Raw genomic sequence first — 13721 nt, 5'->3', positions numbered from 1 at the left:
TATTGGTGAAAATGTAACATTTAACACCGGCTACTGTGGCGCAGCTGCTTTTTATTGGGTTTTATTCTGAAGGCCATGCTACCGGCAACAGGATGTAGTCCAAATGTAGCGAGGACCGAAAGTTGTGCTGCTCCTGCCAAACTGGAGATATTTTTTAATGAGCGTTAAAGTACGGGAAACTATTAAAACCGGAAGGCGACGTGAAATAAGGGCAAAATATCATCGTTTCCCGGTGAAAACCGTAGGGTTGACAGATATCCGCTCTCGCTGTAGCAAAATGAAGCCAATGAGAGCTTGGAACTCAGCACAATCTGTAGTACATATTCCAGACCAGAGATGGCGGTAACGCGTCAGACTGCTGGTTGATACTGTACGTAAAACAAGTAACAGGAAGGAGACGAACAGAAACCAAACAATACGCTCCAGATGACAACAGAGTCGGCTATTAAAATCACTTTAATCATTTATACATCATTTTACTTGTACTCAAGTATGTTAAATGGAAACATATCACCAGGAGGTGATGGAGACGAGAAGAAATCAAAGGAGAACGTATCGAAACTCGTCACGCAGCCGAACTCGACGCCGTCTTGTAGGTTCTTGCAGCTTGAGCTGGAACTCAATGCTCACCTCCGTGGGCTCACATTCAGCGAGCCTGTCCGCTACGTATACAACCCACTGGAGTACGCGTGGGAAACCCACCGCTGCTACGTGGACAAGTACTGTCAGGCGGGCCAGAAATTCTTGTTTTTAGGCATGAACCCTGGACCTTTCGGCATGGCGCAGACAGGGGTGAGTTGGTGGCACAGTTTATTTGTCATATGTCTGTAAATCTAAAACAGAACTATCTGGAACTATTACCGTATTTCTTGACGTACATTAAAGATGCAAAAAACAGTACAGTGTAGGCAATAGTGAAACCTCGGTTTTTGACGAAAATTTTTGCAAAAATTTTGTCCCGTTTCTCGTACACTGTCTCGGTTATGGTACAATATCGTGCATAACAAACGAGACCCTTTGCCCTGTACTGTATTGTTTTGTCAGGCCTTTTGGAACGAATGAATAAAGAAAATTGAGGTACCACTGTATGACAGTAACATTGGATTACTGTAATTTTATTTTTAGAATATGCTGAGGGCCAATAAAAATGAGGTGCCGGCTGAAAATGGCCGCCAGGCAGCCTTTTATACTCGGCTGGATTGCATTAGTTTATGTTCAGAAAAATATGGGCTCAAAAATGCCATTTTTGTCATTTTTTTAATGGAACATTTTTTTGTAACAAGGAACAAATGTGGGAGGTTTTTTTTGTGCAGTGTTGCCTTTTTACACCAATTTAAGGAACAGTAACTTAAGGACAATTGTAAAATGTTATTTAAACAATCCGTCTTATAAAGATAAAATATGTTATATAATCGTATCTTCATATATTACTTATTATATTTTATATTGTTTTTGGTAAATTTATAAAAAAATTCTAAAAATATAATAAGTAATAATAAAATAGCAATAATAAAATAAAATGAATAATAAATATTTTGATGAATAATGTGTATAGTGTGGCGTGCTTAAATTCTTATCTCTCATCTCTTCCAGGTACCGTTTGGCGAGGTGCGCTCAGTTGTTGACTGGCTGAACATCACAGGTGCAGTCGGTCACCCCGACGACGAGCACCCAAAGCGCCGCATCAGCGGCCTGGCCTGCACCCAGAGCGAGGTGAGCGGCGCACGTTTCTGGGGCTTCTTCAGAAAGTTGTGTGGTGAACCGGCGGTGTTCTTCCGCCACTGCTTCGTGCACAACCTTTGCCCTCTTATTTTCATGAGCAGCAGTGGGAAGAATCTGACCCCGCCCGAGCTTCCTGCCCATGAGCGACAGGAGCTCCTCCGCTTGTGTGACATCGCCTTGTGCCAAGCCGTGGAGGCCTTGGGCGTCTCCATGGTGATCGGTGTCGGCAGGGTGGCGGAACAGCGGGCGCGCCGGGCTCTTTCTGCCGCAGGTATTGAGGTGCGCGTCGAGGGGATCATGCATCCGTCCCCCAGAAACCCTCTGGCCAATAAGGGCTGGGAGAGTGTGGCTAAAGCTAAGCTAGCAGAACTGGGTGTCCTCTCTTTGCTTAGCAACACATGACGAGCGTCCTGTGACCCACTCAAGCTCTCCAGAGACTTGGAAAATATTTCCAGTGTTTCCCCACCATTTTATTAGGGAGGCACCTCCCTAAGGTCAAGCTAATTTAATTTCATTTTCATTTAATTGTTTTTATACAGCGCCAGGTCACAACAGAAGCAATTTAAAGTGCTCATGACACCAAAAGACATGTTAATGTTGTTAATTCTGGCATGAAAAATAACATTGAAAGGCATCTTCCCTGTGTTTGATGTGTACTCGAATATTGAAATATTTACCAATTAAAACAAGTTTTGGCAGTTCTTACGGTTTTTCAGGACTCGGAACAAGTGACGCCTACAACAGATTGTCTTACCCGAAACTCCTGCTTCACTCCAATGCTTTCTCAACTCTTTTGGTCCAGTTCTGGATGAATTGCTGTTGTCTGTTATATATTTGTTTATACTATGCCCGCTCGTTGTGTTGAAGGCTTTTGCTGGAACACCTGAGGAGATGGAGTAAACTTGTTCACATTTCTAAACGACACCATTTGCCTCGTCAGATCGTCAAACTTCATGAGTCCATACTGCCCATGGATGGAAAAAAAAAGTAAAAAAACCACAAGATGTTCGACTGTGGAAAAGCATGCCAAGGTGGTAGAAAGTCAATTCACATTTCTCCCGCTAAGATGCTCCATAGTAGCCAGCCTCGTGCAGACGGCTAATGTAGTGGTAATTCCTATCTGGCTTGTTAAGCTAGGCATGTTATGTGTTGTAGCTATCACTGCCAGTAAAACATCATACTCCTCACAGCACAATATTAGTGAATGTTAGGACTCTTTTCTTTTCACTTGTAATGTTTATTTAAGTGAGTACATTAATTTTGTAAATTTTTTTTCAAACTTTTTTTGGTGTCATGAGCACTTTAAGGATACCTTTCACGTTGAACATATGCGGTAGTCTGCTATGCAATGCACATCTGTGTGCCCATGTTTGTATAATTCATAGTCATTTTTTTTAGCAAAACAACTTTATATTAATTTAATTATCATTGGTTTTGGAGTATGTACATATTTATGTACAGATTTCTAAAGTGTATACCATGCTCAGGGTGTTTGGATATTTAAGCATGTTGGAATACCTCAGTGATTTAAATTTTGTATTATTTACAAAAGGTAAAACACACAATTATACTGTATATGTTTTTTACGTTTACATTGTATTGTCCCTTTTTTGCATTGCAATTTTACCAGTTGTGTGTTTTTCTCCTACATATCCTTGTATTTGTTACAAATGTTGATGCTGTTGATCTATAAATTAATATTAACGCAATTCTGATTTAACGCCTGTTATTGTCTTTTTTTAAACACATTATCTTTTTGGGCTTTTTAAATGTGTCATCATGCCACGTCAGTAGTATAATTCATATACAAATAATAAAAATAGACATTAATAGACATTGCCTTTTGTCTGAAAGTAATTTAAAGATGATAGGAAGTGTAAAATTAGCTTATAGTCTGAGAGATTGAAGTCCTAAATAACCAACCCACACTTCCTAGTGATGGAAATATTTTCACACGTAATTAATTCACATTTTATTTAGTTGGCTTTATATTTATGTAATTGTGACATAAAATGCCTGCGGAGAAATTAAAGAAGTAAACAACCCACAGCAGCAAATAGGACAACGTGGCTTTAATTGGGGGTTGAACTACATTTACCGTGAGCCACCAGTAAGATGCGTGCTGGTCTTTGGCCACGTGACACAACAAGCGTGATTGCGAAAGTGCACTTGGCAAAGATTGGTGAACGTCTGCTGATGGAAAGACGGCTCACAGTTCGACAGGAACACACCAGAACATATTCAGGTAAGGATTTAATGGAATTATGTGTCTGACATTTAAAATAATACAGTACTAATGATGATAGAAAACGCCGTTGGCTGACATCATCATTTAACGTGAACGTGAGCTGCACGAGACAGGTACAGTATGTTCTCAGGAAAATGACTAAAGCCTCTGTAAAAGCTGTTTAAATGTATTTATTAACTAACAGTGACTATTATCTATGGAGTATGTGTATCTATCTATCTGTGTAGTGTCTTGTAATTTGTAAACATGTTGTGTCCGAGTGGGTGACCATGCTGCATTCCTGGACTGTCCCTTATCAAATGTCTCCTCTCCTCAGCTGTCCTCCTCGTCTCACTGAATCAGAGTCCGTCTTCCTCCTCGTCATGGAGCAACAATATCCTGAGTCCGCGGTGGTGTTTCGAAATGTGGGGCAGCTCTATTTCCCCCAAACCAGGGTGGAGTGTCACTACAGTATGACCTCAGCCCATCAGTGGAGCAGCAGGGACTGGATTGGCATCTTTAAGGTGTTGCTATGTAGCAACGAACACCTCATCACACTCACATAATGACATTCAACACAAAAACTGGAGAAAAGAAATCAGTCATTACAAAGATGATAGCACTCTCAGAAAGGTATTGATTCAACACTATATGTTTATTAACATGATAAACACCTACAAGACAACATAGTAGTTATTAGAATATTTATACAAGTATTGTATTGGATGTCTTTGGTTGTATAGGTGTGCCTAATGAAGTGGCCAAAATTTTGTTCCTCTCCAGGTTGGTTGGTCCTCACTTCGAGAGTATCACACCTACTCTTGGTCGCTCGTTCCCGAAGGCTACGCTGAAGGAACCGCTGTCGACTGTTGTGCACTTTTTCAGGGTAAAAACGACCGCAATCAAACAGTGCGTCTCTCTGTCAGCAACTGCTGTTTAGAGCGCTACTGCCCCCTGTGGGGTGTTTACTGCTATTGTAATTCCAAGCAAACGTGACGTCACAGTGTACAAGACTGGCAAGATTCAAGATTCAAGAGTTTTATTGTCATGTGCATGGTAAAACAGCAATACATAGTAAAGCATATCACTGTGCAAACACCAGTAAGTTTGGTGTTTTAGCAAAATGGTGAAAAACCGTGAGCAATTGATACGGCCATACCCTGCTCCAAACCCTCCTGCTAGCTTGCACCAGCTGTGTAATTGTTGTATTGAGTGTGATTATAAAAGGATGTTTAATGTTTAATGGTGTTTAATGGTGGCGCCTAAGAAGAATGAAACAATGCAAGTGTTTGAAATATGTTATGTATATGTGTAATATATTTATATAATTTGGCAGCCTTTTACCTGCCTCGCCCCAGCACGGAGGAGTACCAGTTTGTGTATGTGGACAAGGTGGGGGGAGTGTGCGCCCGAAGCAGACCTTTCACCTTCTGCTCCCCCAAGCCTCTGGAGGAGCTGGAGACTCTGAAAGAGGAGTGCGATGAGGAAGATGGAGATGAGGAGGAGCTGCTCCTGGTGGTCCCCAAAGCTCAGCTGCTGCAGGTTGGAGCAAAAAAACCAAACCGTCATCCTACGCTCAGGAAGCACCTTGCATCTGTTGTATTGTCCGCAGAGTCAGCTGGAGGAGAGCTGGAGGGAGAAGGAAGAGTTGCAGCAGGCTGTGGAGGAGGCCAAACAGCAGATAGAGGAGGAGCGGAGGAACAGCAGAAAAGTAAAAGAAGAATGGGAGAGTGAACGGGAAGCCATGAAGGAGCAGATTAGCGAGCTTCTTGAAAACCTGAATCATAAGTGTGACGCCTTGAAGACAGTAGAAGGGAAACATCTGGTAAGAACCAAATGATACATATCATGTTGGAGCACTGATACTGATAGTCAATACCATCATCATGTTGGGTCACCGATATGTTGGAGCACTGATAGTTAATAACGTCATCATGCTGGAGCACTGATAGTAGATACCATCATCATGTTAAGTCACTGATATCATGTTGGAGGACTGATAGTAAATATCGTCATCATATTAAGTAACTGATATCATGTTGGAGAACTGATAGTAGATACCGCCATCATGTTGGGTCACTGATATCATGTTGGAGCACTGATAGTAGATACCGTCATCATGTTGGGTCACTGATATCATGTTGGAGCACTGATAGTAGATACCGTCATCATGTTGGGTCACTGATATCATGCTGGAGCACTGATAGGAGATACCGTCATCATGTTGGGTCATTGGTATCATGTTCGAGCACTGATAGTAGATACCGTCATCATGTTGGGTCACTGATATCATGTTGGAGCACTGATAGGAGATACCGTCATCATGTTGGGTCACTGATATCATGTTGGAACACTGATAGTTGATAACATCATCATGTTGGAGCACTGATAGTAGATACCATAGTTGATATCATCATCATGTTGGATTGCCGATAGTTGGCCCCATTAATGTTGGATCACTGATAGTATGTACCATGATAGTTGATACCATCATCATGTTGAACCCCTGGTAGTTGGCACCATTATCATGTTGGTTCACTAATAGTTGATACTATAATCATTTTGGATCACTGATAGTTGATACTATCATCGTGTTGGATCACTGATAGTAGATACCTTGATAGTTGATACCATCATCATGTTGGATGACTGGTAATAGATACTATCTTCATGTTGGATCACTGATAGTTGGCACCATTATCATGTTGGATCACTCATAGTTGGCATCATTATCATGTTGGATCACTGATCTTAGCTACCATGATAGTTGATACAATCATCATGTTGGATCACTGATAGTTGATACGATCATCATGTTGGATCACTGATAAGTAGATACCATGATTGTTGATAGCATCATCATGTTGCATCACTGATAGTTGGCATCATTGTCATGTTGACATCGTTTTCATGTTTTCACTGATCGTAGATACCATAATAGTTGGTACCATCATCATGTTGGATCACTGATAGTTGATGGCATGGTAATTGACACTATCATGATGTTGGATCACTGATAGTTGATATCCTCATCTTGTTGAATCATTGATAGCAAGTACCATCATCATGTTGGATCACTGATAGTTGGCATCATTATCATGTTGGATCACTGATCACAGATACCATGATAGTTGATACCATCATTATGTTGGATCACTGATAGTTGATGCCATGGTAGTTGATACCATCATCATGTTGGTTTACCGATAAGTAGATACCATGATAGTTGATATCATCATCATGTTGAATCACTGATAGTTGATGCCATGGTAGTTGATACCATCATGATGTTGGATCACTGATAGTAGGTACCATCTTCATGTTGGATCACTGATAGTTGGCATCATTATCATATTGGATCACTGATCACAGATATCATGATAGTTGATACCATCATCGTGTTGGATCATTCATAGTTGATGACCTGGTAGTTGTTACCATAATGATGTTGGATCACTGATAGTTGATCATCATGTTGCTTTACTGATAAGTTGATACCATGACTGTTGATACTGTCATGATGTTGGATCACAGACAGTTGACACCATCATCATGTTGCTCTCCATCCAGGATGTCACAAGCAGCCAGCAGAACCTCAACACTGAACTGAATCAACTTTTGGAGGAAAAAGTGCAAAGTCAGCAACGAATCAAAGACTTGGAGGAAGACATCAAGGCGTTAGCAGACCGAGAGGAGGAGAGAAACACAGAGATGGAAAGGCACGTCTTTCAAATGTGTCCCCCATGTCTTAATGAGGGATTTCCAGAAATGTCATTACTTTGTCAATATGCTCTCATGCAGTAACTCACAGGTGTCCATAAACATTATATTAAACATTAAACAACAGTATAAAAATGAAGGATGCGGGGCAGAACCAATCACAGCGACTCTTGAACAAATACTAATGTGTAATAATTTTGATAATGTCATAAAAAACATGTAAACATTGTTTTTATTTTCCACAGGCTGAAAGAGATATTGAAGAAAGCATGCAATCAAATCAAGCTTGATGAGGAAAAGAAAACGTTGCTGAAGGTGCATGAAGAAGCACACTTGTCAGTTGCCCGCTTGTGGTCATGTCACGGAAATTCATCCTTCCCCTTCATGCAGGCGGCGCACGATGCCGCGCTAGCGGAGGTCCGTGGATTGCAGCTTCGTTTGGAGTCGAGCGAGCGTTTAGCAGAGAGCCTGCGCAGGGAGCTGAGGGAGCTGGGCACCCGACAAGGCCATGCTCACGCCGAGCTGCACCAAGCCCACCTGCAGGTGGCACAGCTGGGCCTGCAGCTGTCTGAAGAGAAGCTGCTCCTCAGGGAGGAGCGCACCAACTGGGCCCTGGAGAGAGAAGCTTCCAGACAGGCAGCAGAGGTCAGGATAGGATCAACATCAAACTACTCCGTCCCCCTAAATACATACATTATACAGTATTATACAATAATTACAAATACTGTACCTTAATAAACACATACAATTTCATAGATTTGCAATATAAAGACATCTAAGACATATTAAATAGATATAGTATAAATAGAATACATATTTTCTTCTTTTTATATTATATAATATTTTTGTTATAAAATTATTACTAATAAATTAATGAATACATTATAATATATAATAATATATATATAAATTATATATATATATATATATATATATATATATATATATATATATAATACCAAGAAATAATATAATATGAATACATCTTTTTTTATTATATAATAATATTTGTAGTTACTCTAAAATTATTACAAATAAATGAATTAACACGTTTTTAATTCGGGGCCGCACGGTGCCCTGCGATTGGCTGGCGACCAGTCCAGGGTCTACCCCACCTCTGGCCCAAAGTCAGCTGGGATAGGCTCCAGCATACCCCCGTGACCGTAATGAGGATAAGTGTCATAGACAATGGATGGATGGATGTTTTAATTTCATATGTGAGAATATTTTATATGAATACTTTTTTTTATGTCATAATCTTATTTATTATACAATTGTAAAATATACAATAAAGACATATAATTGATTCCATATATAATATAATGGAATACTATAATATGAATACATATTTTTCTTTTTTTATTATGTATATTTTTGTTATGGAATTGTTAAAAATAAACAAATGAATACATTTTCCATATATAATAATGGACAAATAATATAATATGAATACATATTTCTTCTTTTTATATTATATACTAATCTTCTTAGATATTATATATATACTGTATATATATATATATATATATATATATATATATATATATATATATATATATATATATATATATATATAATGAATGAATTCAATTCTTATACAGTATATGATGTTTTTAGGGTGTTTTGTAATTATTTTTAATAACAAAAAATAATCTATCATGAATTAAATGTTAAATGACACATTTTTTTTATAATGTTTGAATATAATATGTGTATATTTTATTTCCAGATTTTAGGGACACCTTGCAGATATGTAAATTTTTGCTTTAAAAAGTGCTTGGAGAGTTCGGCCACGGAACAGATTATTTCCACTTCCATTATTTTTTTGATGCACAATAGTTTCACTGTGAACGACATCCTTACTCTTCCCACAATAAATGTTTTGTGTGTGTGTGTGTGTGTGTGTGTGTGCAGGCTGACCAAAAGAAATTAGAAGAGCTGAGCAGTGAGGTGTGCAGGAAGGAGGAGCAATTGAGGGAGGAGAGGATGAAGATGGACAAGCTGGAAGCAGGGTTTGGGATGAGAGACCATGATGCTGATGGAGTGAGTCAGTGTGTGTATTTTTACTTTTTTTTTTATCTCACACACGCATGCATCACATGTATCTTAACTATGTTTATACGTATGTAGCATGTATCATTTGTGTGTCATGTGACCTAATCATGGTCAGTGAACTGAACTCAACAATACAGTAATTGGACCTTTTAATCACATTTTGGATACCAGGATGCTCATCTATGTGCACGCCGTCCAGGGGACACCCACGATCAGGCGGTCCATCACGGTGAGAACAAACAACTGATGCTTGCAGGATTTGTGGACCCTGTGATCAGGTGACACACACACACACACCATTTTGTTTACGCTAAACCTTCTCATGAGATTAGTCACGCTTTGTTAATTTAAAAAAAAGTGGAAAATACTAACACAACGAAGACAGGCGTTTTACATGATGAATTCTGCGTGTTTCCCCTGCAGTGAGTTGACGAGCTCCCTCATGTGGTAGCACACGGAACTGCAAGTTTTACCTTTCAGGTTGAGTGTGTGATGTTTTTTCTGTGTGAGTTGCCATCAGACGACTTTTGTGGTTAGGTTAAATATGTTTAAGTGATAAATGTTGGTATTTTTACACGTATCAAGTGTCATATCAGCTGTTAAGGAGATGAAATGAGTGTTTTCTTGAGAAAATGACACCGCTTTTGACTTCATGGAACATTTGCGTGTGTTACAAAACATTCTAATGTCAAGTTGAAGTGCGTGACTTGAAGGTTTGCACGGATCTTAACTGTAGTCGTAGCTAAAACATGCATGTATGGATCAGATTTCCACTATTATATGTGACTTGTTATTGGTTTATCACGCTTATATTGATTAGTAACAGTCATGAAATAAGACACATTGTCGGTCTCATGAGGAGAGGCCACTAAATTGAAATGTTTTGAAGCAATTTAAGAGAGACCCCTTGGCGTTTTGGCAAAGAGGAGAAGAATGCAGAGTTACCATTGTGCACAACTTGAGATTTATGGCGTATTTTATTCAAAGAAACTTACTATAGTGCCCCACTGGGATGCAGTATCATTTTAAGTTCCCCTTTAAGTTACTTACAAGTTTGTTTTTGGTGTGTATGCTTGGTTTGTTTAAATGACACAAATAAATACAACAGCACACAGAATGGTGTGAAAACAACAAAGCGCCTTTTTTTTTTTTTATCAAAATACATCACCAAAAAAAACAAAAAACAAAATAAACAAGCAAACTACATAGACATATTTTTAGAGATGTTCAAATATCTTAACATGAAGGAGATGACAGAGGTTGATGGTTATGTTTTTGTTTAAGATGAGGCATGACATCAGAAATAATAATTAAAAAAAAGAGCTCATTCAAAGTTATTTTTGTGTCATTTGCATATTATTGATGTACTCTGTTTGAATTCATGCATCTTCTGCTGTATTGAAATATCCAGATATTGAATTTAACAGTGCACACGTTTGGTGGAGAAATCCGTACATCTCTGATGCACAAATGTGTGATACTTAAATGACCTTTTTTTGTGCCCTTGAGAGTCTTTCCTCCTTACATTCTGAGTTGGTGTGCTACATTCAGGCCTCCGCATGAGAGCTTCTTATGTTTCTATTTCATCCCTGATGTCCACAAACGATGCTTGTATTACAGCGAATGGGACAAATAAGAAGCGTTTTTACAAGGTGTCAATATCACAAATGAATATTTGGCATGAGACAATCTAGTTGAAGTGTGATGTGTGAACTTATTAGCTGTGAAAATTCATTTAAATGAATGGAGGCGGCTTTCTCATGTCCACACGTGAAACCTGAATTTGCTGTGCTCCTCCTCACGCGTCTTTATGGCTTCACGGTCCTGCTGAGTCATACTTGTCTTCCACAACACCGTACCGGCGGGTGACCCATCCCACCCGAGTCCTCAGTCCGCCGCGTCATTTTGGTCTGTTTTGGAGCGTGATTCGCGTCTTCAAATGCGTTATTGCTGACTTTCCGCCTGAGATTTCCACTGTTAGCTTGTGAGTTTTAATAATAGAACACGCAAAACAAAAAGTAAAGGAAATGGACACAAAGCAGAGACAGAAAGAAAAGGTAAGTAGCATTTCTGTCACTTGTCATAAAAAAAAAAGTTTTTATACAAAGTGTAGCCCTTTTCCGGAGGAGGCGTGTCCTCCTGTCTGTCTCGCTGTGACCACCGTCTTGTCTTTTTGGCACGGTGACATCTTGTCCTCCACCTTTTTAGTGCTTTTGCTTCATCCCTCGCTTCCTGTAAACGTTTAATAAGAGCCTGATTGGAGGGTGAGGATGACGATCTCTTATTGTGCCGGGCCGCTTTTATTTTGTGTGGTCGCTTCCTCCCCCCATAGCTCTCCGTCACTGTCCGCCAGCCGCTCCCGCTCCTCGTCCCAGTAGTCGTCTTCCTCGTCGTCGTCCTCTTCCTCCTCCACGGGTGACTCGCATGAGCTCTTCTCCTCTCGCTTGATGGCCTGGATGGCGGGCGGGGGAGCGGCGGCAGCAGGGGCAGGGGCAGAGGTTTCTCCCGAGTCGCTGCTGTCCTCAAAGGCGTCTGGGTTTTCCAGCATCTCCCTAATGAGTGGCGGCATGGGGCCAGGGATCTCCATCTTTAGTGTGATGGCTCTCTCTGCACCTGTTTGCACAAACATGGCAAATACATGAAATGATGTATGTACTTTACAAACTCTACAAACCCCCTGAATCCTTTCCTGGGCAAGGAACCATATTTGAAGTCAAAATGCATCATTGCATCATTATATTATTATTATTATTATTATTATTCTTTATAGTATTATAAATTCAACTATATATATATATATATATATATATATATATATATATATATATGTATATATATATATATATATATATACATTTATTCTATGTAGTGATTAAATTAGTAAATTTATAGATTAAAAACAAAATTACAACAAAAACATGGATTTCAACAATTCTAAATGTAGATTTTATTGTATTTTTTAATTATTTAACTTATTCTATAACTATAATTATATATAATTATTATATTTGTATATTATAATTGTATATATATTATAATTTTATATTTTAAGAAAAATTTCATTTTAGGACTGTCAATCAATTAAAAGATTTAATCGCAATTAATTGCATTTTGTCCACAGTTAACTTATAATTAATCACTCGTGATCACAGCTAGAAGAAAGTTTTTATCTACGTATAATAAGTAGGGATGTAAATCTCTTTGTGGTTTAAACGATTCGATCCGCAACTACAACGATAACTACACCAAATTTTATATAAAGGGATATCAATTTAGGAAACATGGCCATTAATTTATTCAAAAAATAATATAAAGTTAGAAATATCACAGTTTTTGCATGTTTAATGCGAGCAGCGTTTTGTCCCACTTTTTTTTTTCTTTCACCTCATATTTGGTCCCAAATGCTGATACTATGTGGGAATGTTAACAGTAAGGTGACCATATTGAGTGCTAATGTGCGTTTTTGTATGGTGCCTTTTTTAAAAAACAAACTCTAGGCTCATACTGGTGAACGGTGGCTCTGTATTCTTTTGGTGCTTTTAATTTGATGTTGTTCCTGCTTTAGTTTTCTAGCACATTACATAATAAGATACATTTGATTACTATAATGCACGTATGTTTTACTGATGTGTTGAAAATATTTCCAGTGACGAGCTACTGCGCTGCCCTGCGATTGGCTGGTGACCAGTCCAGGGTGTACCCCGCCTCTCGCCTGAAGTCAGCTGGTATAGGCTCCAGCATACCCCCGCGACCCTGATTAGGATAAGCGGCTTAGGAAATGGATGGATGGATGGATACAGTAGCTACTGCGCTGCTAATGCTATACGAGTGGAATTTAAGAGCTGATATCTAGCAACTTCCATGGTTTTCTTGATAATAACAAAAATCACTTAAGTTTTTACATGGATAGCTATAGCATTGTACTGCCAAAAAATGTAACTCTTATGAGCTATTCTTGTTGGCATTGTTATATTTGCCCAAACAACTTTAGTTGTAT

General features: G+C 39.0%; 3 protein-coding genes across 9 annotated transcripts in view; 2 read left to right on the top strand and 1 right to left on the bottom strand.

Moving 5' to 3' along the window:
• Positions 1 to 231: 231 nt before the first annotated feature.
• smug1 (single-strand-selective monofunctional uracil-DNA glycosylase 1) lies at positions 232 to 3422 on the top strand. The gene is made up of 2 exons (XM_054784712.1): positions 232 to 792; positions 1594 to 3422. The coding sequence occupies exons 1-2, from the start codon at positions 427 to 429 to the stop codon at positions 2122 to 2124; spliced, it is 897 nt and encodes a 298-aa protein (XP_054640687.1). The 5' UTR covers positions 232 to 426; the 3' UTR covers positions 2125 to 3422.
• Positions 3423 to 3859: 437 nt separating this feature from the next.
• Positions 3860 to 12431, top strand: calcoco1b (calcium binding and coiled-coil domain 1b). Of its 5 annotated transcripts, none has more exons than XM_054783831.1 (11): positions 3860 to 3967; positions 4287 to 4473; positions 4733 to 4835; positions 5286 to 5491; positions 5562 to 5774; positions 7520 to 7668; positions 7915 to 7984; positions 8060 to 8314; positions 9584 to 9712; positions 9896 to 9953; positions 10148 to 12431. In XM_054783831.1, the coding sequence occupies exons 2-11, from the start codon at positions 4333 to 4335 to the stop codon at positions 10153 to 10155; spliced, it is 1332 nt and encodes a 443-aa protein (XP_054639806.1). In that variant the 5' UTR covers positions 3860 to 3967; positions 4287 to 4332; the 3' UTR covers positions 10156 to 12431. The 5 variants fall into 5 exon arrangements, with proteins under 5 accessions (XP_054639806.1, XP_054639803.1, XP_054639805.1 ...); XM_054783828.1 differs by having other exon boundaries at positions 9896 to 10002; XM_054783830.1 differs by having other exon boundaries at positions 9584 to 9716; positions 9896 to 10002.
• Positions 10683 to 13721, bottom strand: part of LOC129186030 (retinoic acid receptor gamma-A-like) — a 59768-nt gene continuing 56729 nt past the window's right edge. For all 3 annotated transcript variants that reach the window (XM_054783825.1, XM_054783826.1, XM_054783827.1), the window contains one exon: positions 10683 to 12337. In XM_054783825.1, the coding sequence (XP_054639800.1) occupies positions 12006 to 12337 (332 nt within the window). In that variant the 3' untranslated portion in view covers positions 10683 to 12005. The remainder of the gene's footprint in view (positions 12338 to 13721) is intronic.

The sequence above is a fragment of the Dunckerocampus dactyliophorus genome, chromosome 8 (assembly GCF_027744805.1).
Source record: "Dunckerocampus dactyliophorus isolate RoL2022-P2 chromosome 8, RoL_Ddac_1.1, whole genome shotgun sequence".
NCBI classification, from domain to species: domain Eukaryota; kingdom Metazoa; phylum Chordata; class Actinopteri; order Syngnathiformes; family Syngnathidae; genus Dunckerocampus; species Dunckerocampus dactyliophorus.
This window is presented reverse-complemented; position numbering and strand designations above follow the sequence as displayed.